Source organism: Megascapheus bottae, chromosome 7 (genome assembly GCF_031878675.1).
Source record: "Megascapheus bottae isolate mThoBot1 chromosome 7, mThoBot2.hap1, whole genome shotgun sequence".
Classification (NCBI taxonomy): Eukaryota; Metazoa; Chordata; class Mammalia; order Rodentia; family Geomyidae; genus Megascapheus; species Megascapheus bottae.
The window spans coordinates 41,630,704-41,656,554 of record NC_143515.1 but is presented as its reverse complement, the minus strand read 5'-3'; the positions used below and the strand labels follow the sequence as shown (position 1 = coordinate 41,656,554).

The window sequence follows — 25,851 nt, the reverse complement described above, 5'->3', positions numbered from 1 at the left end:
GATTCTTTCAAAACAAAAATATTCTTGGATAAATTCACAATGAAATTGTCCATTCCAATTCTTCCTTAATATAGCACAGAAAACAGAAGGCCTTGAAACATTCTACAAATGTACACTGCAAAGGTAATCCCTGGAAGAACTTATAATCATTTTCACTTTTTATTGGTTGACTCAATTATACAATGTTTATATTTCCTCATGATCATTTATAATTGAAATGTTTATTGAAATGTCTGTCTAGATTGAGTTTCAGAAAGAAGGTCACTAGAACAGTTATCTGGTTGCTTTCATTACAGATCCAAGGAAACACAAAATATTCCAAATCTTCACTAAATGGAGTTGTTAGAATAACCAAGAGGAATGGGCAACAAGTTTTAGAATTAGGGCCTATTCTCATACAGTGCAGCACAAGCGGCTTATGCCTAAGATCCTAGCTACTCAGGAAGTTGAGATCTCAGGATCAAAGTTTGAAGTTAGCATAGGAAGCAAGGGCCAGGAGATTGCTATCTCCAATTAACCACTACTGAAAAAAAAAACAAAAGTAGACCTGTGGCTAAAGTGATAGAGCAATAACAATCTTGAGCAACGAAAATCTCAGGAATATTGCCTAAAATTTCAATGCAAGCTCTAGAAGAGCGCACACATGTGTGCGTACAACCCACCTACCCACTTAGCCACCCAGAAGTGGAGTCATAGCTCAAGTGGCACATGCCAGTTTTAAGATAAGGGAAAACACCAGTACCCACACAACACCCCACTATAAGAATGACATCTCTGAACAGAACTCTGAAGAAAAAAGCAAAACCACTACATTCCCAGGTAGAGTTGATATGAAATGATGCACAACGCTAGTAATTAAAGAAAAATAATTTAAAATGACAATAAGCTGGGAATTGGCAGCTCACACTTGTAATCCTAGCTACTCGGAAGGCTGAGATCTGAGGACTTCCTATTCAAGCCAGTCCAGGCAGGAAGTCCACAAGACTATCTCCAATTAAGCACCTGAAAGCTAGAAACGCAACTGCAGCTCTAAGTGGTAGAGTTCTATAACTTTCAACACAAAAGCTCAGAGACAGTACCCAGGTCCTAAGTTAAAGCCACAGGACCAGCAACAATAAACAACAAAACAGTACACCCCACTATACATATATTATAATAGCCCAGACTGAAAATAAAGGCCACACCATTCATCCATGCTAAATGTGAAGTACACTGATATCACACCACCATCAGGAGGCTGAGATCTGAGGATCAAGGTTCAAAGCCAGCCTGGGCACAAAAGGACCTGAAAATCTTATCACCAATTAACCTCTAGAAAATGTGAAGTGGGGCTTGGCTCAAGGGCAGGGTGGTAACCTTGAGCTGAAAAGTTCAAGGACAGCACCCAGGCTGACCTTGAGTTCAAGCCCCATGACCAAAAAAAAAAAATATATATATATATATATATATATATAATTTTTTTTTTAAAGCTTATAGGCATGGGAGTTTAGCCTACTGTGGTAGAGTGCTCCCCAGCATGCACAAAGGCCCAGGTTTGATTCCTCGGTACCACTAGCCTTGAGAACAGTGCTCAGACTCTGAGTTCAATCCCCAGGACAGGCAAAAAAAAAGCATTATAAGGGCAAATGCAAGAAGCTGGAAGTGTGAACACAGTCCTGCTTTTTCAACTACACGGGAGGCTAAGACAGTAAGATTTCCTTTTAGTTCCAATACCTGAGGTCAACTCAAACATGTAACAATATCCTCTCCCAAAATATTAAAAACTTTAAGGCCACCTGGGCACGGTGGCTCACACCTGTAATCCTACCTGCTCAGGAGGCTGAGATCTAAGGATCAAAATTCAAAGCCAGCCTGGCCACAAAAGTACCCAAGACTTTTACCTCCAATTAACCTCTAAAAAATGACAAGTGGGGCTTGGCTCAAGGGTAAGGACAGGGCACAGGCCAAGTTCAAGACCCGTGACCCACAAAAACAAAAAATTTTAAGGCCAATGTATTAGATACCTGAACTTAAAATGGAAGAACTTAAACTCAAGTTTAGTTAATCTCAAGTAAGTTTTTTGTTTTTTTGGTGGTCATAGGGCTTTGACTCCAGGCATAGGGGGTGCCACTGAGCCCTTCAGGTCAAGGCTACAGCCCTACCCCTTGACCCACATCACCACTTCCTGGTTTCTAGTGGTTAATTGGAGATAAGTCTCAAGGACTTTAGGGCCAGGACTGGTGTTAAACCACGATCCTCAGATCTCAGCGTCCTAAGTAGCTAGGATTACAATCGTGAGCCACAGAGCCTGGCACAAGATTCTATTTTTAAAAATAAAGTTATGTGGAGAAGTGAAACTTGTAGGATCATGGTCCAGGCCAAGATTAGGGTGCTTATTCAAAAAAGAACATATGTTCCATGGGAACATAGCTAAAGTGGTATAGCACTTGTCTAACAAGTACAAGGTTCTGAGTTCAAACCCAAGTGCCTCTCAAGCTGTATTTGTTTTAGACAGAACTAGGCCTTAAACTCAGGGCCTTGCACTTGCTTGCTCAGCTGACTCTCATCACTGGAATTATGACTCCAGCTTTGTCTTTTGGTTGTTTTAGAGACAGAATCTTTTGGACCATGCTGGTCTCAAATCTCAACTCACTAGATTTTAGGCTCCAGAGTACTTAGAATTATATGCCCATGTTCAAAACATATTTTTCTTCTCAAAAGCAAAATGAGAACCACAGCAATGTAGTACAGTTCACACAGTATAATTTTTTTTTATTATTATTCTCTACTTTTCCTTCTCTTTTGTTATTAAGCTATCTTGTTGGGAAGCCAGACATTAGTAAAGGATTATACCTGTAATCCAAGCTACTCAGGAGGCTGAGACCTGAGGACTGTGGTCGGCAGCCTGACCCGGCACACAATTTCTGAAAAATTCCTCCAATAATTAGCAAAAAGCTGATGGAGAAGCTGCTCAATGGTAACTAAAAAAAAGCTAAGGGACAGTACATGCAGGACCTGAGCTCAAGGCCAGCACTGACACAAAAGTAAAACACCTTCTCAAACCTTTTTCCAATTAACAAGAGAAAACACCAGAAGTGAAAGTGTGCAAGTAGGTAGAATATCTGCTATGAGCAAATAGCTGAGCAGTAGCATGGGAGCCCCACATTCAAGTCTGAGTACCATCACAAACACACACAAAAAGGATAAAGCAGCTAGGTGCCGGTGGCTCACACCTGTAATCCTACTATTCAGGAGAGTGAGATCTGAGGATCATGGTTAGAAGCCAGTCTAGGCAAACCAGTCCACACAAGACTCTTATCTCCAATACACTACCCAGAAAAAGCCAGATGTAGCACTGTGGCTTAGATGATAGAGTGCTAGCCTAGAACACAAAGAGGCCCAGGCCCTGAGTTCAAGCCCAAGACTGGCAAAAAAAGGTCATTTTTCTTTTGTTGGCCTGGCTTCTCCAGATTCTTCCCCCACCCTCCTGATTAGGATTCAAAGCATATGCCATAAGGACCATCTTATTCAAAATTGACTCTTAGAAACTTTTTGGCTGAGAAATAGAGGCTAAGAAGCTATCTACACTATGGCTCCTACAATGCAGATTAACTCTAACAAGATCAAGTGATGAAAGAAAAACAAACCAATAGTAAACCACAAGGGGAAACCACTGGCCACAAAAGACGCACCCTCTACTACAGTGGTGAAAAAACTTCATTACGAGCCTGTGCCACTCAATGAAATTATGTTATCCTAGAGTCACTGATGGGCTAGCAATATAGCTAGAACATTTAACAACTAAAATAAAAACAATCCATTCAATTACTGAATTGCAAATTCTCCCTAATATTGAATGCAAGAAATTGTTTAGGACTTCAAACACACATTCTCTTTCAGGACACAACTGGTCTTTTTGAACAAGATGGATGACATCTACTTTTTGAAAATAGCAACCACCAGAGAGAATATGCTTAAGAATTCCTTATGGGACCAGGAGTTTGGCCTAATGATAGAGTGTTTGCCTAACATGCACAAAGACCCCAGTTCAATTCCTCAGAACCACATACATAGAAAAAAAAGCCGGAAGTGGTGCTAAAGTTCAAATGGTAAAGCTCTAGCCTTGAAAAAGTCCAAGGATAGTGCTCAAGCCCTGGGCTCAAGGCCCAGGACTGGCCAAAAAAAAAAGAAAAAAAGAATTCCTCATGAACTGGGTATCAGAGGCTCATAGGCTCATACTTGTAAAAAAATTTTTTTTGGTAGGTTATGGGCTTGAACTCTGGGCCTGGGTACTGTCCCTGAGCTTTTCAGCTAAGGCGACTATCCTACTCCTTGAGCCACAGTGGTTTTCTAGTGGGTAATTGGAGATAAAATCTCACAGATCTTTAGAGCCCAGGTTGGGTTTGAATCACAATCCTCAGATCTCAACCTCCTGAGTAGCTAGGATTACAGACATTAGAAAGAAAAAGCAAAGAGAAAATGTCTAGCTCCTGAGATTGAGCCCAACAGGGTGGAATAGAGGGGGCTGAGACTTACATGTCTAAAAAATGTATCTGATCAAATACAATCTTATGCAGAGATTCACGTATTTAAAAAGAAATGAGTGTGGTGCCTATTGGTCTATCTGAATGGTAGAATCATGCTTTACCATAATCAAGGCCCTGGCTTCAATCACCTACATGAAAAATAAAATGTTTCAGGGCTAAAGTTTAAATCTAGGGTTCAAATCACGTGAATTTAAAAAATACTATTAAAAGAACAATAACAATTTAAGAACCTAAAACTAAGGATCATGTTTCAAAGCCAGACAGGGCAGGAAAGTTCATGAGACTCATCACAGTATCCCTAAAAGAGGAAAAAAGAAAAAGCCCGAAGTAGAGCTGTAGCTCATGTGATAGAGTGCTAGCCTTGAGCAAAAACAAAGTTCAGGGACTGTGCCCATAAACCTACATTCAAGTTACAGAACTGGTGCCAAAAACAATAAACAAACAAATCTGAAGAGTTAGGGATGAAGTACCAAAATATGAAACCATACTACTTCCTAATTTCTCAAGTAACAGACATGTAAAGCATATTTTACCTGCTATTAGCACATACCTGGAATCCAAGAATTCAAAGCCAGCCAGAGCTAAACAGACTGTCATCTCAAAAAATAGTAACCCTAGCTACTCAGAATGCTAAGGTCTGAGGGTAAAGGTTAAAAGCCAGCTTGGGCACAAAAGGACTAGACTCTTATCTCCAATTAACCCTAAGAAAAGGAGAACTGGGGCTTGGCTCAAGGGTAGTGCGGTAGCCTAGAGCTGAAGAGCTCAGGGATACCACCCAGGCAGAGTTCAAGCCTCATGACCCACAAAAAAAAAAAGAAACAAAGCTTGGTGTCAGTGACTTACACCTGTAATCCTAGCTACTCAGGAAGCTGAGATCTGAGGACCGCAGTTCAGTGCCAACCTAGGCTGTGACACTCTATCTCCAATTATCTACCAGAAAAGTAGAGCTGTGGCTTAAAAGTAGTAGAGCACTAGCCTTGAGCAGAAAAGCTCAGTGATACCAGCCAGGCTCTGAGTTCAAGCCCCAAGAGTGACAAAAAAGGCAGGTATGAGAGGGGTGTTACTCAAGTCTAGCCTTGAGAAAATGAGCTCAGGGACCCTGTCTAAGCCCAATTCAAGCTCCAGGACCAGCACCCAAAAAAAAAAAACAAAACAAAAAATAGAGAAAATAGACAACAGACTTTTTTGGGGAGGCATTATTTCTTCCTACACTAACACTGAAGTTAGTAGCTTATGTCATATTGTATTATGAATGTTCCTTAAAAAACATTTTGTCAGGACCGGGAGTTTGGCCTACTGGTTAAACTGCTTGCCTAGCGTGCATGAAGACCCAGGTTCGATTCCTCGGTACCACATACATAGAAAAAAAAAAAAAAAGCCAGAAGTGGTGCTGAGGCTCAATTGGTAGAGCTCTAAGCCTTGAGAAAGTCCAAGGACAGGGCTCAGGCCTTGAGCCCAAGCCCAGGACTGGCAAAAAAAAAAAAAAAAAAAAAAAAAACAACATTTTGTCTCATTAGTCTCATTAACCTCTCAACTGCTAAACAGTTGTCAAAGATTTGAGTTTGCAAGCATAGACTGCAAAGCAAGACTGGTCTCAATCCCAAGTAAATATTATTGTCCTGAAAGCAGATGAAGGATAGCACCAGAAGATCAATTAGTAATTGAAGAAAGCTTATTTTAACATGAAAATGCTATGTTCCCCACTAGAAAGTCCAGACTTTTTTTCATCTATTCTTCAGTGAAAATGTTTCCCAAAATATGACTTCTCCTAATACAGTACAGACAAAAATTAAATATCTATACAAACTTGGCATAACTTCAATACAACAAATAAACTGGCATAAAGTCAGTACATTCTCCTTTCTATATTCGGCTGTAATGAGAAGGAATATAATTTTGACTATTATTCTTGAATATTCTCCTACCTTCACACTGGTTCCTTGGAAGAATCTTCCACCTTGTTTTTATCACATTTTCCAAAATTTGTAGTCCATAATACTGAAAATTGGAGAATAGAAACATGTGAATATATTGTCACAGGATTGGCAACTCTCAGGTTTCACAAAGGGACAGACATTCACACAGTCACATCTAAAGTTTCAAAAAACATTATGCTATCAAGTTTAATTACATATATAAACAAGAATCTATTCACCCATATACTGAGATTTCATGCATTTTCCTCATTTTACTGTTTACTATCCTATATAACGTCCTGCTGTTTATACATGCTCACACCAGGAGGAAGAACCAAATAAAAAGCTCTTTAGCAGCCAAATAGGCTTATCTGCAGAAGGAAAAATAGCAGCCAAATATGAATTCACAGCATAAATGACTGCTTAAAGGCTCACTTTAACAGGAACAGGCTCCCAAGAATTTAGCAGCTTGAATGCTATTAAGGTTCCTATCATCCTCTCAGACTTGTAAGCTTTGGCCAAATATTAAAATATTGCCACAGACAGTTTCTACAGAAAGTGTTCATAAGCATCACTGGTGTGTTACTTAAGGAGCAGCAAGACAACCCATGGATTCATTGTAAATTTAACCCCACCCTTATACAGATGCTATTTCTACTAATTTAAAGATAAACTTTTGTGCACAGTCAAAATTATACACAAATGCATGTTGCAATCTGTGTCTACTTTTCAGGTATTCCTTCCTAAACAGCAAAGTTTAAATGTGTAAAAAAGCAAAAAAGCAGAGATACCACTTTCAAGCCATTTTGTCCCTCCTGCTGATTATGCACTCTAAATAGTCAACCATGCTTACAAGCATGAGTTACTACCTAAAATGATAACTATGACCAATTAGCGTGGATAGGCAGGAGGAAGAAAAGGGACAAAAATTTCATGGTATGTTTCATGGGAAGAATTAGGGAAGACTCAATTATAATACCTGAAAGGTAAACCTATTCATATAGAGATAAATAATCACAGATTGCACGTTTTGGCTGAGAATAAGAGTTCATCTTTAAAATGGTTAGTCATCATACACAATAAAATAGGAGCATTAGTATTTCAACCAAAGGGATCATGTGAATGCTCATTTTATCCAAAGCACAATATAGACTGTCCCAAACTACATTGTGCTCAGTCAATTTTTTGCTGTTTTCTTTCATTTTTAGTATTTCATACTTTACAAGAATTTTTTGCCATGAACTCAAATCCTACATTTGCAGAACATTCCTTAAAGACTTCTAAAAAAAACAAGGCCAGAGGAGAATCCTGAAATTATAAATTTAATGCCATTAAAATGTTTCATAATCAGCAGCAAACAGTGAAACTTTCATCCTGCTCATTTTTAAGAACACAACTCTCTATAGACCTAGCTCACAGAAAAATGTAAACAAGCAAAAAAAGGACAAAAAGTTCCTGATTAACTAAAATTCTAAATTAACGTTTCAAGAACTTAAGTACCCTAAACTTTTTCTCCAGTTTTTATACACAATAAGACTGTATTTTGCAAATCAAAGCAATGCACTGCTTACCACACAGACTGTGTCCTCATAATTAATCAATTTAAAAGAACTATAAAAACACAAGAAACAAAACTCTCCCTCTTAAAGTCAGAGGTATGACCAATATTTTTTTGTTTCCATTTCCTAATTGAGATTCCCCTTCCCTTAACTATATTCACTTATTTACTTCTTCCTTACTGGTTTGTTGATAGTTGATTAAACAAAATATGGATTAATTAATCTCTAGACCTTTCCCCAACAGTAAAAAGGTGGCATAAACTTGCTGAAACACAATTTATATTTCATCTTTCTGCCAAGGACATTGAGAAAGACCACTTAACAAAATCTTTGAGGTCAAAGGAATATATATCACCATAAAGGCCTATGACCCAACCTATCCTTGACACAAAGAATCTGAACTTAAACAGTTTTTATTCTGTTGAAAAAAAGAAGTACTTCCCATTCAAAAATCTGAAGGCCAATGTTAACATGCCTACATTAGAAACATCCACAAATCCATACATTCTAAGAAAGGAAACTGCTTTACATCTCAGAAACTGAGTAATCCACTGCTGAGTTATGAAGATGAGGGACAGATAACAGCAAAGACTGCATGAAAAAAAACAAAAACAAATGCATGAAATGATCCCTATGGCAGAAATTTCTACTGAGCCCTTAGAAATATTTATTTTATGCATTTAATTCCCCTTTCCCCACCCACCTCCCATGAAACAAAAACAATTGATGAACAGAATTCAGTTAAAGGGAATCAAAAGGGTAGACCTTGTGGAGGCCTGCCGTCAAAGCCTAGCTGTGTCAGTTGCACAGGAAGACACCCCTTTTCTTCCTATTACAAGCAATCAACATAATGGAACATTATGATTAATATCAGGTAGTGTTAACATCTTTAAAGAAAAAAAATGACTGCATAAAAGCCAAATGTCATAGTGCATAAATTTAGCACCAAATCATTTGTAATTTATGTAAATTGAAGAATTCTTTACCTGTTGCTTTCTTTCTGTTCCTCTAATCATCTCATTTTTCACAAGACAAATTTGAGTTTTTAAAAATACTGTTGATAAATCAACTTAAACATTAGTAATGTCTGTCAGTATAAAAAGCAAAATTTACCAGGCAAGCAAACAGGCAAACACTGCTATGTTACTCAAGGTTAGCACTTTGAGGAAGTTCTGGACTGTATTTTTGCCCTAAAATTTACAAGATGTCAGAACTAATTAGTATTTTAAAATTAACACAGTCTGATTTCAGAAACAGATGTGAACATGGCTATTTTCTGTTTTAACACAGTGCATATTAAATGGAAACCTTTTGTGTATTAAACAGAATGCCATGGTATTTTATTACTTAAAGGCAGTTTAAAGAGAAGCGTGAATCATCAAGCCTATAACAGTCAAAACACATTTTGATCAACCCTTCTGTTCAAACTTAAGAAAAAAAGGACCCGAATTATAACATTTAAAATTGCAAATAAAAACTGAGTGCTGTCTCATTCAAATCACTGGTACCATGGTGTAGGATTTTAAGCTGTCCATATTGGAGGAACCTAGCCCTGTATTATATTGATTACTTGCCCAAAATAATTCTTGCTGTTTCATCTCTGAATAACATTCAGAATTTATGCTACTAGACTTGCATACATGTTCTAAAACAATCCCCCCCAAAAAAGTCACCTTGCATACTAGTCCCAATTACAAAACTTCATAATTCTCAGGACTATGTGCAAGAATTAACTCTGTATAAGATTAAATTTTGAAATAAGTAAACAATATAAAATGATTTGATAACAAATGCTAATACTAAAAATGAGATACCTTCCTCAAAGTTTATGACTGGAAGAAAAGAAATGATGGATTTTAAAACCACCACTTGCTTACTTTTGTGTTCATATTCTGTGAGAATTCCAAAATTGTGTCAACTCTTGTCCACGCATCAGGATGTTCCTTTAAATGTGTCAGTACTTCTTGAGCCATTCTTTGCTAAAATACACAAAAAGAATTTTTAGCTAGCACGTTCTTTTAAATTCACTGAAATGAAATGCACTTAAAGCATTAATCCTATGACAAAGATTCTACCAACTTTCAAAAACATCTGAGCCAGGAGTGTGGACTGCTCATCTAGCATGCACAAATCTGGGCTTGATTCTTTGGTAACACTGGAATTGTGCTGTAATTCAAGTGGTAGAGCACTAGCCTTGAGAAAGCCCCAGGACAATGCCCAGGCCCAAGCCTGAGGACTAACAAAAAAGTGACATCTACAAGAAATTAATAAAAATGTACTAAACAGGCACCAGTGACTAAGACCTTTAATTCTAGCTACTTAGGAGGCTGTGATCTAAGGACTGCAGTTTGAAGTCAGCTAAGGCAGTAAAGTCCATTAGACTATTATTATGTCTGTCCAAATAGCCACGAAGGGCAGAGGTGAAGCTGAGGCTCAAATGGTAGAGTACTAGCATGTGTGTGTGTGTGTGTGTGTGTGTGTGTGTGTGTGTACACACACACACACACACACACACACACACACACACACACACACGGACGTATATATAGTTATATAGTTCAGGGACAATGACCAGGCCCTAGGATAGGCACAAAAAAGTACAAAGTATCATTATCTTAATTTAAAATGAAACTATAATTAATGCCTCATTTTAAATTAAGGTTGTGTGTTTGTGGTGCATAACTTTAATTTTCCAGCTATTCTGGAAATATAGATAAGAGATCTCAAATTGAAGGCTGGGCCGTACAAAGTAATATCCAGTCTCAAAAATGAAATACATAAAAAAGTCTGGTGCTTCAATACTTATGTTCTTCATACCAGGATATATCCAGTTTAAGGCAAATCAAGTTATATAGCAGACCCTTGTCCTCAAAAGTGAGTGGTATGAAGTCAAGCCCAGGAATCAAAAAACCAAACAACTGGGGACGGAGTTTGGCCTAATGGTAGTGTTTGCCTAGCACGCAAGAAGACCCGGGTTCAATTCCTTGATACCACATACGTAGAAAAAAGCCGGGAGTGGTGCTGAGGCTCAAGTGGTAGAGCTCTAGCCTTAAGAAAGTCCAAGGACAGTGCTCAGGCCCTGAGTTCAAGCTCAGGACTGGCAAAAACAAGACAAAACAAGAAAAAACCCCAAACAACTGAGCTAGGCACCAGTGACAGACTCACATCTGTAATCTAAGCTACTCAGGAGACTGAGATTTGTGTTCAAAGCTAGCACAGACAGAGAAGTCCACTAGAAACTCTTATCTACATTTAACTATTCAAAAACCAGAATTGGTGCTGCGACTCAATCAAGCAGTAGAGCATTAGTTTTGAGCACAAACAGGCTGGGTTGGGGACAGTTCACAAGCTCCAGTCAAAAGATAAGTAATTAAAATTTAAAAATCCAGGTATGTTAGTATCTATTAGATCTCTTTTCATCACTTACTCATAACTTTAAGTATATACATTAAGTCTCTTAGGGTTTTTTGTTTGTTTTTTGTTTTTTTGCCAGTCCTGGGCTTAAGCTTAGGGCCTAAGCACTGTCCTTGGACTTTCTCAAGGATAGAGCTCTACCACTTGAGCCTCAGCACCACTTCCAGCTTTTTTCTATGTATGTGGGACTGAGGAATCAAACCCAGGTCTTCATGCCTGCTAGGCAAGCATTCTACCACTAAGCCAAACTCCTGGCCCCTTAGGTTTTTTTGTTTTTGTTTTTTTTAAAGACTCCTATTATTTCAATTTTGAAATCACATATTCTTTTACATACAAAATTCTCTATCAGACCTATAAGCCAGGGAGAGCTGGTGGTTTACACCAATAAATTCAGGTTACTCAGGAGGCTGAGATATGAGGATTGTGGTATGAAGCCAGTCCAGGTAGGAAAGTCTGTGAGACTTGCCACCAAAAAGCTGAAAGTAGAGCACTAGCCTTGAGGCAAAAACAAAGGAGCCAGGCGCGGGGGCTCATGCCTATATAATCCTAGCTATTCAGGAGGCTGAGTATCATGGTTCAAAGCCAGCCCAGGCATAAAAGTCCATGAGACTCGTATTTCCAATTAACCACGAGAAAACCAGAAGTGGTGCTGTGGGATCAAAATGGCAGAGCATTAGCCTTGAGCTGAAGAGCTCAGGACAGCACTCAGGGCTCTGCTACACACTTTTTCTGCTAGCTAACTGGAGTTTCAGACTTTCCTGTCTCAGGATTTTAAATGTTGGTCATGGGGCTTGAACTAAGGGCCTGGGCACTGTCCCTAGATTTATGCACAAGGATAGCACTACTTTGGGCTACAGCTCTACTTACAGTTTTCTAGTAGTTAACCGCAGATTAGAGTCACACAGACTTTCTTGAGAGGGTTGACTTTTGAACTGTGATCCTCAGATTTCTCAGCCTCCTGAGTAGCTAGGATTCATCAGTACCCAGCTGATTTTCACTTTTGAGACAGGTTCTCACTGTGCGGTTCAGTTTTGCCTCAAACTCAGTATGTAGCACTGGATGGCCTCGGCTTAAGTACATACTACCATGTTTTGTTTTTCTTTTTTTTTCTCCCTAATCATAGGATCTAAACATTCATGAAATTCATTGTACTTTTTCCTAATGCCATCTCATTTCTTAGGTTATCACTTTCACTAAACACAGTAGCTCACAATTGTAACCCTAGTTTACTCAGGAAGATAGAATGGGAAGATCATAGGTAAGCCAGGGTAAAAATTTCTTTAGATCCCATATCCATCAATAAAAGACTGGGAGCAGTGGCTAGTCAGCCCAGCTACCTGGGAAGCATAAATAGGAAAAGCATGGTCTGGGATGGCATGCAGAAAAAAATGCCAAGTGGAGGAAGCAAGATGGTGCCAAAACAATAGGCACCCAGCCTAGCTCTCTTTCCCACAGAAAAAAAGTGCCAAGAATCTACTAGGAATATAGTCTAAAGGGCTGGGGACATGGCTCAAGTAGTAAGAACACCTACAAAAAAACCAGTATTACCACCAAAAAAAGAGGGAAAAAGATAATCACTATCATGAATTTGATGTTTTTGCTGTTCCTATTTTTATGTTATGTGCATGACTTTCGTAAGTAAGCACCATATTCTATATTAGCAGCATATAGAGGTCCAGAAGCATGGATTAAGTGACAGAGCCCTTGCTTATCATATATGACAAGTTCTGGTCTAATTATCACCAAAGAAAGTATTTACAATTTCTTCTGCAATTTACCCTTTCCATCTAAGTTTTTAAGAGTTAGCCATGTTTGCATAATTCATCTAGCTTCTTCAAGTTTTCCAGATAGCATAAATACATTTTACGAAAGAAATTTTTAAAAAAAGTTTTTTTGGTGGGTCATGAGGTTTGAACTAGGCCTAGGCACTGTCAGAGCTCTTCAGCTCAAGGATATAGCCCTATCCTTGGGCAAAGCCCTACTTCCTATTTTCTAGAAGTTAGTTGGTCTCAGGTCCTATTGTGCCCGGACTGGCTTTGAACCTTGAGTCTCAGATCTCAGCCTCCTGAGTAGCTAGGATAAAGGCACGAGCCACCGCACCTGGCTTACCAAAGAAATTCTACTATTTTTCTTTTTGCAACAAGAAAATCCTCAGCTGGGAGTGTTGTACTTCATTCAACCCGGTTTGACCCCTAGCATATCACCATAAAAAATAAAAACAAAAAAATCAGCTCAGTCCTCTACCATAGTGTAGCCTAGCTGGATTCTTCCTTGTTTGCCTTTAATCAAAACTTAAAAGCAAAAAATAGGGGCCAGAGTTTGGCCTAGCGGTAGAGTGCTTGCCTACCACGCAGGCAGACAGAGGTTCAATTCCTTGGTACCACATATATAAAGCCAGAAATGGTGATGTGACTCCAGTGGCAGATCACTGGCCTTGAGAAGGCCCAAGGACAGTGCTCAGGCACTGAGTTCAAGCCACAGGACTGGCAAAAGAAAAGAAAAAAAAAAAGCAAAAACAGACAGCAGCTTACACCTATAATCCTACCTAAGATCTGAGTATCAAGGTTCAAAGCCAGCCCAACAAAAAGCCTCAAGTGGAGCTGTAAGAATGATTAGGAGAGCCTTGAGCACAAAAAGCTCAGAAACAGTGCCCAGGCAATGAGTTCAAGACCTAGCACCAGCATGCAAACACATACACAAAACAAAAAGTTTGAAAAGGTTTTAAAACTTGTCAGCTAGCATGCACAAGGTCCAGCATTCAATCCTCAATGACACTACTACTTTCCCTGCAGTGATTTTGCCCTTTACTTAACACAACTTGACTGTGGTATTTTCCTGTAGGATTAAACCCTAAAGATAGAGATGCATATTTGCATCGTATTTAACAGGTTCTCACAAGCATTAGATAAAATTTCCTTTTACTGGGCCAGGAGTTTGGCCTAGTGGTACAGTGCTTGACTAGCATGCACGAAGCCCTAGGTATAATCACTCAGTATCACATAGAAAAAGCTGAAAGTGGTGCTGTGGCTCATGTAGTAGAGCGTTAGCCTTGAGAAAGCTCAAGGTCAGTACCCAGGCTCTAGAGTTCAAGCCACAGGACTGGGGAGAAAAAAATCCATATCTAGTAAAACTGAGTCAAATTGCCTTTTTTTTTTTTTTTGCCAGTCCTGAGGCTTGAACTTAGGGCCTAAGCACTGTCCTAGTGGTCTGTCACTTGAGCCACAGAACCAGTTCCAGTCTTTTCTACATATGTGGTACCTAGGATTTTAACCTGGGTCTTCATGTATGCTAGGCAAGCACTCTACCACTAGGTCAAACTCCTGGCCCCGCCCCTTTTTAAAACCAGTCCTGGGCCTTGAACTCAGGGCCTAAGCACTGGCGTTGGGCTTTCTCAAGGCTAGAGCTCTACCACTTGAGCCACAGCACCATTTCTGGCTTTTTCTATGTATATATGGTATTGGGGAGTAGAATCCAGGTCTTCGTGCATGCTAGGCAAACACTCTACCACTAGACCAAACTCCCAGCCCCTGGCTCCACTTTTTTTTTTTTTTTTTTTTTTTTTTTTTTTTGCCAGTCCTGGAGCTTGAACTCTGGGCTTGGGCATGATCCTTGAGCTCCTTATGCACAAAGCTAGCACTCTACCACTTGGAACCACAGCATCACTTCAATTTTTTCTCTAAGTGGAGGTAAGACTCACAGACCTTTCTGTCTCTGGCTTGGAACCAACAACGTCAGATCTCAGCCTCCTGAGTAGCTAGGATTACTGGCGTGAGCCACCAAGCCATTTTTTTTTTAATTTTATTTTTTGTCATGGGGCTTGAACTCTGGGCCTGGTTGCTGCCCCTGAGCTCTTCAGCTCAAGGCTAGGATTACAAGTGTGAGCTACCAGGGCTGGCGTCTGGCTTTAAATCTTTACAGTGATGAACATTTTACAAATAAAATAAACACTTCCCACAGTACCGCCATTCATTCCAATCTCTACATATACATCGTTTTCTTTCCTATTATTTTAATCTCAAGCTACCTCTATATATGTGCATTCTACTATCATTATTTTGTTCTGGTATCTTTACACAGTATTTGGTAAGACATAAAAAGAAAAACGTAGCATCTTCCTCGGCTTCTAACTAGTGAAAACATTTTAGTTGCTAAGCAATAGAGTTCATGACATGTTCAAGAAAACACCAATTCTTCCCTCAACATCCCCACTTTTCCCAGTTGGTAAGTCTCACTGTCTTTTAGTGCCCAAGTTGGCTCTGAACCTCGATCCTCAGATCTCAGCCTCCTGAGTAGCTAGGCTTACAGGCATGAGCCAGTGGTAATATTATATAGCTAAACATTAGACTATACCACCCCACCTAGGAAAAGTTTTTATAAATCTACAGAATAAGAAGAAAGATAATTTCTAAAGTCTTTCCATCCTCTATAATGTTAAAATGTTAATGTAATAGCTGCTTGGATGTTGGAGGAAAAAGGATTTTGTTTTTAAGCCAAGCCTAGCAGCAGGTACCATTTGTTTGAGACTGGAATGACTACACAACTTCCCAGAAATAAATTGACATCTAAGATTAAAAATGCTTTTCACTATAGTTGTTTTATCCTTTGAAGTAAAACACCTAGCAAATAATACACAAAAAGTAAGTACAACTTTAAGGACACACAAAACTTTCATAGCCAGAACTAGGTACTTGTGAACAACTATAAACCTCAAAAGGCTTAGAATTAATTAAGGATCATAGTTCAAAGCCAAGGAAAGTCTGTAAGACTTTTAACTCCAATTAACCACCAAAAAGCCAGAAGCTGTAGCTTTGCTCAACTGGTAGAGTGCTAGCCTTGAGCAAAAGAGTTCACAGAGACAGTGCCCAGGCCCTCAATTCTCGCCTTATGACTGTCAAAAAAAGCAAACAACAACAAAAACCCTTGCTATCCAGATGTTGTGTACATGCCTGTAACCCAGCACTTGGGAAGCTAGGACAGGAGGACATACTTCAAGGCATGCCTGAGCTACACAGCAGGAACCTGTATCAAGGGCTTTAAATTTTTTTTTTGTTTTTTGTTTGACAGTCCTGGGCTTGAGCTCAGGGCCTGAGCCCTGTCCTTGGACTTTCTCAAGGCTTAGAGCTCTACCACTTGAGCCTCAGCACCACTTCTGGCTTTTTCTATGTATGTGGTACCATAGAATGGAACCCGGGTCTTCGTGCATGCTAGACAAACACTCTACCACTAGGCCAAACTCTCAGCCCAGCTTTAAATTTTTTTAATTTATAAAACTTTACTTTTCATTAATTCAACTTCAAAAAAAAAACATTAAATCTCTAATACTGAAAAATACTATTTATATAGCATTACAATGCAGCCAGATAAAAACCACCACTAATTCTGTTGTAAGTTTTAAACACTATACTTTTTAACTATTAAGAACTAGGTTAAAAAGAAGAGATTAAACAGACTCAACAGGTGAATCAATGTCAGCAAAATAAACGGACTTCCTCCTAATTACTATAGTCCTATGTGCTTCTGCTAATATTTTAAAAAGCTGAGCTGGATAATGGTGGCTCATGCCTACAATCCTAGGAGCTGAGACCTGGAAAATAAGTTTGAAGCTAGCCCAGGCAGAAGTCTTAGGACTTCAACTCCACTTCTTAGAATGTCCATGGCCATTTTTCTTTTAAGAATAACAAAACAGTGAATGTCAACACGTATTTATATAAAAAAGCAAATCCACCTTACAAATTCTAAGAAGTATAATGGCACCTAGCAAAAACAAATCTTTGACAATTTAAAACTTCCTTTCTAGCCAGGCCACTGTTGGCTCATGCCTGCAATCCTAGCTATTCTGGAGACTGAGATCAAGGATCATGATTCAAAGCCAGCTTGTGCAGGAAAAGAAGACTCATCTCCAATGAACTACCAGAAAATGGGAAGTGGCACTGGGCTCAGTGGTAGAGTCCCTTGAGCAAAAGAGCTCAGGTATGCACCTAGGACATGAGTTCTAGCCCCGTGAAAACAAACAAAAAAACACAGATACTTAAATGAACATCATCCAATACGGAACCTAATGTTTTGACAACAAAACATAACACTATCAGGCTGGGAATATGGCTTAGTGGAGAGTGCTTGCCTATCATGCAGGAAGTCCTGGGTTATTCCTCAGTACCACATAAACGGAAAAAAGCAGAGGTGGTGCTTTGGCTCAAGTGGTAGAGTTCTAGCTTTGAGAAAATGAAGCTCAGTGACAATGTCTTGAGTTTAAACCCCATGACTGGCCAAAAAAAAGGTCAGATGTTTGTCTCATCACATTAAAAGGTTTTTGAGGGTTGGACAAAGATTTGAAGATCATAGTTCAGAGCCAGCCAGGGCAAAAAAGACCATGAGGCTCATCTCCAATTAACCATCAGAAATCCAGAAGTAGTGCCACGGCTGAAAGCACAAGAACACTAGCCTTGAGCAAAAAAGAGCTCAGGGATATCACCCAGGCTCTGAGTTCAAGCCCTAAAAAAGAAATGGCAAAAAAAGGATTTTGACCCAAGTGTGTTATCAGTGGCTCAAACCTGTGAACCTAGCTACTCAGGTTGTGCTCTAAGGATCACAGTTTGAAACCAGGCTGGGCAGCAAAGATTTTTATCTCCCATTAACTACCCAAAAGACCAGAAACTAAAGTTCAAGGGGTTTAGTGCCAGCCTTGGGCAAAAAGTTTTAAAAGTACAGCTTCCAAGCCTTAAATTCAAGCTGCAATATGAGCACTAAAAAGAAAAAAAAAGGGGGGGAGGGGGAGTTTGCCTAGTGGTAGAATAGCTTGCCTAACATGCACAAAGACCCGAGCTTGGGTTCAATTCCTTGGTGTCACATACGTAGAAAAAGCCGGAAATGGTGCTCGAGTGGTAGAACTCTAACCTTGAGAAAATCCCAAGGACAATGCTCAGGGCCAGGGTTTAAGTCCCAGGACTGGCAAAAAAAAAAAAAAAAAAAAAAAGGAGGGGGAGGAGGACAATCAATCGCAAAAATTTTTACAAATCCATTTTATTTTTGTTGGTTGTAAGGCTTTAACTCAGGAGTTGGGAGCTCTCCCTGAGCCTCTTTGTGCTCAATGTTAGCATTCTATCACTTGAACCATAGCGCCACTTCTGGTTTTTAAGTGGTTAATTGGAGTAAGAGTCTCATGGGGACTTTTCTGCCCAGGATGGCTTCAAACCATGATCCTCAGATCTCAGCCTCCTGAGTAGTGAACCACTGGTGCCAACATATTATTTTTGCAGCTTGAGGATGTAGCTCAGTGGGAAAGCACTTGCCTGCCTCACATATGCAAAGGTTCAATATCTAGTACCACAAAAATACACAAAAAAAACCAACAACCAACAAAAAACAAAGGGCCAGGAGTTTGGTCTAGTGGGAAGAGTGCTTGCCTAGCATACACATAGACCCAGATTCAATTCCTCAGTACCACATACACAGAAAAAGCCAGAAATGATGTGGCTCAAGTGGTAGAGTGCTAGGCTTGAGAAATCTCAGGGACAATGCTCAGGCCCTGAGTTCAAGCCCCAGGACTGGCAAAAAACAGACAAAAACCTGTTTCCATGGTTTCTCATGTCATATACCATTTGAGATTTCATAAACCTTTTTGCCTCACCTATTTTTCTTTTGTATAGGTACCCTGTGCATGCTACACAGAAAATCAAATCTACTTTTATCAATGAGCTACATTACATCCTCAGCCCTTACCTTTTAGTTAGGCACAGAAAAATAACACAAAACCTTGAACTGATCTATACATGAATCATATCTATCACGTTTATATATGTACACATGTATTACATTTTCTAGACTAATAATATCACTTTTACAAGTGCACCAGATTCAAATAATGCAGCCGTTACTAGATTTTTTTTCTCTTTTAAATCTCTAAAACTTTTTTTAATTTTTTTTATTGTAATTACTAAAAGGGTTACATGATATTTGCCAGATAGAAGGTGCATTAATTCACATACATTGATACCCTTTCACATGTCTTGGTACCCGTTTCCCTCCCCCCCACCACCCCCATTACTAGATTTTTAAATAACTACATTAAGTAATCCTGTAGTTTTAAAGGTTTAAGGACTTTAGCTGCAAATATGTTAAATGTCAAGAACACATAATCTTTAATATCTAACAAGACGTTTGTACATTTGACTGTTTTATTAGCGATTAGAGGGTTCTAAAGTTAAGAGCAGAACAAGTATATCTTAACTATGCCCAACATAATTTCTTTCTCTAAAACAATATTCATTGTACATTACAATCCCAAATTTATATAAACCGAAAAAGTGGTTAATTTACTCAACAACTTTCTTAGCAGTTTGATAATGTTATAAAGACAAAAGTTTTGGCCAGTCACTTTACCTGGGCTCCTTCTCCATGGTATAAGCAATTCACAACATTGTCTAAAAGGTTGATATCCAGTTTTTGGCTGAAATCAAGCAGCTGACGAGCTGCATGGTCTGCTAACATTGTCATAATTGCTGGCATAGATTACTGAAAGAAAAGAAAAGAAAATGAAGTTGCCAATATAGTCAAAAACTTTTACGTTATTTTGCTTCAATTATGTTCTTAGATTTTAAGTAAAGGATGTGAGACTTTACCAAATTATTATAAATGATAAACATAATAAAAGCTAAATAAACTTAACTACTCCCTAACTTCATTAGTTACTAAGGTTCACTTTTCCTAATGTTTATTAGAAACCAAAAAACGTTTACAAGTCTAAGATTTAAAAAGCATGTTAACCTAATTTTAAGTGACTCCATTTTATGGCTCTAAAAGATTTGAGTCCTAAAAACATATAGTTACTAATCTTGGTTGCAAATTTTTCAAGTATGGTTAATGAAGCCCCCCCCCCAGCAGAATTCTTTGAATGGCTCATAAGCAGTTCCCTTCACATATTTTTTAAGATATGCTGATAATTTTAAACCCTAAGCATGTTTGAACAGCAGTGATTAGGAGGAGCAAATGTTTCATAAATCTTGATACCAATTCTGTTGACCTCTACAGAATGCAACCCATTCAAAATCTGCAAAGATTAAAACAGTATTTATACTAGCACGTACATTCTTCAAATATATGGTCTAGAGATAAAAAGTGTGTAGTAATACGCCATCAAGATATTCTTAAATGTCCAGTTATTCACTCACAGGTTTAAGACAGCCTATTTCCAAATTAAAAACAAAAACAAACCCACCTCTTTATTTTAAATGTAGTAAAACCTACTGGTTTCATGTGCAATGTTTAGCCTAAAATGCTTCTGGTACATTCCCACTTTTAGCTACCTAGAATTACAAAAATCTTCTCTTGTTTCTTCTTCAAAGAAATCTTTGCAGATTTTGAATGGCTCAATCTGTAATTCTTGACCTTTTGCTGTTGTCAAGATGCAACATAATCAGAGGAATACCACAACTGTAGCCCAGTTTTGTATATAATTAAAGAGGATTCTGGATATTTTGAAATGCTTCCACCAAACCCTTAGTATATACGTGTAGTATCCAGGATCAGGATATGAATGGTTAAGTTAATTACATTGCATTTGGACCAACTAGACTGATAAAGCTATCTTTGGCTTTTTCATAGCATCTAAAAACTTCTAAGTAACTACAGCGATTTAAATGCAAACGTTTTACTTAAAGATACCAAAATAAATTCTAATCACAATAAATTATTAGACTAAGTGATTACTTCCATTAAAACGTAAGTCAAGACATTGAGAGTATATTATTTTTATTCCTCTACAGCCTTTCTGCCCATTGCTGACAATAAGAGACTTCAAAAGATTAAGTTATTAAATATTTTAATAGCACTAGTACCTACAATACAAAAGATACCATAACTAATGTGATAGAGAAAAATAAATTCTCAAACTACAGGTATATAAATTCAAAGGCTATAAAACTTTGAGAGTGAAAACAATCGAAAACTAAAGCTCAGAAGCAATGTCCAATAAGCATCAAGTTCGATGTAAAAGTTTTGATTGGTTTTTTTTTTTTTTTGGTTAAAAATTAAATGAGCTTTCCTCTGCCTACTCTGTCATAACTGCTAAAAAACAAAAAGATCAATAGTGACCTGTAAAAAGTTTCACTTTCAAGTACTGTCCTTAAGAGTTCTCCATGTTAGATTCAAGTGAAAAATCAGATTAAGAGAAAGATTTAAAATACAGCAGTTTGCCATCCTGAGAACTACTGGTTATCCTCGAAATGACCTACCTATTCTCGAAGTACATGTAATACAGAAATGGCGGCTTTTGTGGTCAATGCCAAGCACATTTAGTCCCCCCAATCCAACAGCTTCCAAAACATTCTTTCCACAACCAGCGGTGTCCCACATGCAAAAGACACACAACCAGACAGGCAGCAAATATTCCTAACGGGGGGCGGGGAGGGGGGGAGAGGTGTAACCATAAGCTTCCTCTTTTTCTACTTGGGAGCCTTCAATCTTCCAAGTCTCTTCACTGAATTGCACGTCCCTAAGGATTATTCAGCAATGTGGTGACTCTACAAGTGATTACCAAAATGTCTTCACTACCAATTCACCTATTCCCTGCCAGTTCACCTCTAAACCCGAAAATCTTAACCGCTACTTAATGGTAACTTCACACTAAAGTGGGGGGGAAAAAAAAGAAAAAAAAAAGACTGGTGCTGCGGTGTGTGGGCCAGCGGCGGCTTCATTCAGTAGAAACACGCCTCGCTAGGGCCCGCCCTCCCAGGCTTCCCACCCGGGGCGAGCCGCCGCACTCCTAACTATAGCTCAGCAGAGCACGCACTCACCCCGCCCCTACTCGCGGGAGGCTCGGAGACCCGGCGCCTCAAGTTCACCGCCCCAATCTCTACGCAGCGTGGCCTCAGCCCGATCAAAAGAGGTCTGAGCTTCCTCTGCTACACACCACTTCCTCCCCTCCGCCCCAAGCTCCCAAGACTCTAGAATGAAGGAGAATCAGGGCATCACCCACTACCAGTAGGCAGTGAATGATTCGACCAACTTCACACACGCACGAGCCCTAGAAAGGAAACTACGACGCAGAACCCCGTTCGCAGATCCGCGAAGAAAACGAACCTATTTCTTATACTTCTCGTCCTACGCTGCGAAAAACAAAAACAGCCCCCTTCCCCCCCCCCCAAAAAAGTCCAAAAACAGAAAAGCCCAGAAAGCTTGCGAGCTTCCCCGCCGGAGCAGGGACTTAGGGAGCCCCTCCCTCCCCCTTCCCGAGCTCGCCACCGGGGGCCACGTGATGCAGGCGGACGTTTCAATGCTGCTGCACTCAATATTTCTGGAAACTTCCACTCCTATTCATTTACAGAGATGTTCCTGAAATCACCCCAACTTCTTCCCAGCCCAAAGGGCTGGGAAAGCCCTTCTTCCAGCCCCTGGCCGGGCTCTGCTTCACAACCACGCTCCTCGCCTTCCTCCACCGCCACCCGCACACGCCGGTGACCCCGCAAGCGCTCCCCTCCCGCGGCCGCCTCCATCCCCCAGCGACAGGAGCGGCTCCCATTCATCGCAGGCTCCGCCGTGGGCCCTGAGCGCCCGCCGCCGCCGCCGCCTCCCGGGCTCGCCTCCCGCGGCCGCCGCGCCCCACGCTGGCCTCCTCTTCTCCCGCCCGCCCGCCCGCGCCGCCGCCGCCCGCCCCTCGGCCACCGAAGACACAGTCGACTTACCCAGAGATCGAACCAACTGCTTCTTCCTTCCTGGTCGGGGCTTAGGGCGAGGGAAGGTGGGGAGGGGGGAGAGGGGAGGGAGCCAAGGTGGGTTTCAGTTTTCCCACCTTCAAAAAAAAAAGGAAATTTAAAAAACGGAGAAGGGCAAAAAAAAAAAAAGCTCAATATTTACTATTCCAGGGACACCTCCCCCAAACACACACCACACACACACCACACACACACCCCACCAAAAAGGGGAATGGGTCTGAGGAAGAAATGCTCCCACCCGGCCGGGGAGGGAGGGAAGGGGGAGGGGAACGGGGTCAAGTCCCGAAGCCCGAGCCCCGGGAGGACCCTCCGGCCACAGGCGGCGGCGGGAGCGGCGGGAGCAGGGGTGGAGAGCCCACACGGCCGGGGGACGCTCCGCCGCCAGTTGCAGTCCGACTCCCCCTACCACAACACCGCTCCCACTCTCACGCGGCTCCGGCGCTGGGCCCCCCCCACCCGGGCTCGCCTAAACTTTCCCCCCTTCTCCCGCTCCTCAGCGACTGGTGGTTCCCCCCTCCCCCTCGGGGTGGTTGCACGGACTGCAGCAGCAAAGACTGGAACAGGCAACGCCGCCGGGGCTGTAGCTACTGTTGCTCTGGCTGATGCTGTAGCTCCCGCTGCTCCTGCCGCGGCCGCTGCAGCCGCTTCTCCCCCTCCTCCTAGTGCCTCAAACTCGGAACCGGTTGAAACCGGTTCAGACTGGGAGATTCCATCTCGGTTGAGTTTTCAGCCCATGGCGCCGCGGAGCGTTTGGAACCTGGGCCTCCGCCCCCAGCCCGCCCGCTCATTGGCCGGTTCTAGCCACAGCCGCGCCATCAGCACACCTTGTATTGGCCTGAATGCCTGTCAATCCCACCTCAAGGCTCCACACGAGCCCGCCGCTTCGGCCCCCGCCTCTTTCCAGCAGCGATTTGCCCGCAGAGTGGGGGAGGGGAGGAGGGGCGGGACGAAGAGGATGAAGAAGGGGGGGTAGAGGAGGAGGCGGGTTGAAGAACGGAGCCCCGCAGAGAAGGGAGCGAAGAGAAGCTGCGGGGAGGATTGGCTTGAATGATCTGTCAGTCAAACGTAGCCCGCCTTCGACTTCCCGTCCCCCTCCCGTGATGTCCCCCTCCCAGTGTGTGGCTCACAGGCCCAACCTTTCTGGCCCGTTCATTGGCTGGATGCCTTTGCTGACGGAGAGGGTGGGGCGCAGCTCGTGAGCTGCTGGCGGCGCGAGTTTGAGCGCGGCGCGGTAGCGTTCTTTCGGCTTTCCTAGGCTTCGCGCCGTCGGCTCCCGCCAACCTGCTGAGGAGGCCTCTCCCCCCCCCCCGACGCGCCCCTCGGATGGCTGCTCTAGGAAAGGGGTGGGCGCCTCCGGTAGTGTTTAACCCGGGGAGAGGCGGAAGGGAAGCAGTAAAGAACACTTCAGAGGCCGACTGTAGGCCTTGGACCTCCGCAGTCCGCTCTAGAGGCCTAAGAGCCCCGGAGTTGAAGATTCGAATAATCTGGGCGGAGGATGGCGTGAGCTGCGAGGCGTGCTGCCTTGACGCCCGGTGATCACCCCAAGGGCCTAGAAAAGGTATCAAGACTGCAGGCCAGCCCGTTATTTTAACTCTTGTCTCCCCAGTCTGGAATTTGCGACGACCACACATCCTAAAAATGAGAACTATAATCCCTGTGAGTGCTTAACAACCTCGGTAATTCACTGGGTGGACTTGTGTGCCAGCTCCTTCCCACCTTGCTTCTCTTCTGACATTGTCGGTTTTTCTTTCCAGATTAGCTGCCCTTTGCAGTACTTCATCACCAAATAGTATTGTCTGAAAGTCGCGCACATGGCCTTTCACATGGTTGCCTTTCTTGTTTGTCCCCAAGTGTCCTCCAAATCAGCTTTACAGATTGTTCTTGCTTAAAAAGGAGAAATCTGCTGTTCAAAATTTATTAGGCCCATTGTGCCACCCAGGGGTGGATAGTTTATTAAGTCAACAAAATTTTCTTTAGCAAATCTTCACTTACAACAGACAATGGCTTAACACCAAACTTCCCCTCCAATTTAAAAAAAGGGGGGGGGCAGTAACAATATTTAAATGTACCAAAATGATACTGGATTCCTTCCAGACATAAGAGTTTTACTTGTTGCCTAAGACTGAGGAACATTTTCTTTCTGTCAAAGGCCATTTGGATACTTAAAACATCATTTGAGCACTTAGAATTACTCTTAACTTGCTTTGAATAAAAAGCACCTTCTAGGTTTATTGAATTTCAAGTCCCACCTGCAAGTTCCCCAGGTCCATATTCCCCATAATATATAATGTATCTAATATATTTCCATCCTTTGGAATACTTGGATTCGTATATATTACTATTTTCCTAATTCAGAGGCACGGGGGTCAAACTTATGGCCTTGTAATTGATATGCAAGCATTCAACCACTGAGCCACACTTCCAGCCCTCCTCCCACAATTCTTGAGTCAACATTAGAAATTATATATTCTTCCTCCTACTTCATATTGCCTCACAAACAAAAATAAAAAGGAACATAAGCCCACAAATTCCCTTTCTTCACTTATCACTTGTGTCCATTAAAAAATTTTTTTTTGTCCTCAAGTGTGAAAATAGAACAATGAACCTATTGAAATTGTATTAGAAAGAGGGAGGAAGGTAAGGGAGAGTGTCAGTGGAGGTAATAAAGAGGTTGAAGGCCGGGAGTTTGGCCTAGTGGTTAAAGTGCTTGCCTAGCATGCATGAACAC

At 41.2% G+C, this 25,851-nt stretch overlaps 1 protein-coding gene across 1 annotated transcript in view; it reads right to left on the bottom strand.

The window, feature by feature from the left end:
- Xpo1 (exportin 1) overlaps positions 1-23,532 on the bottom strand; it is a 51,805-nt gene extending 28,273 nt beyond the window's left edge. The window contains exons 1-4 of the mRNA XM_090336849.1: positions 23,094-23,532; positions 19,795-19,926; positions 9,879-9,980; positions 6,452-6,524 (exon numbers count right to left, since the gene is read on the bottom strand). Coding sequence (XP_090192975.1) covers positions 6,452-6,524; positions 9,879-9,980; positions 19,795-19,920 — 301 coding nt within the window. The 5' untranslated portion in view covers positions 19,921-19,926; positions 23,094-23,532. The remainder of the gene's footprint in view (positions 1-6,451; positions 6,525-9,878; positions 9,981-19,794; positions 19,927-23,093) is intronic.
- Between the last annotated feature and the right edge of the window lie 2,319 nt (positions 23,533-25,851).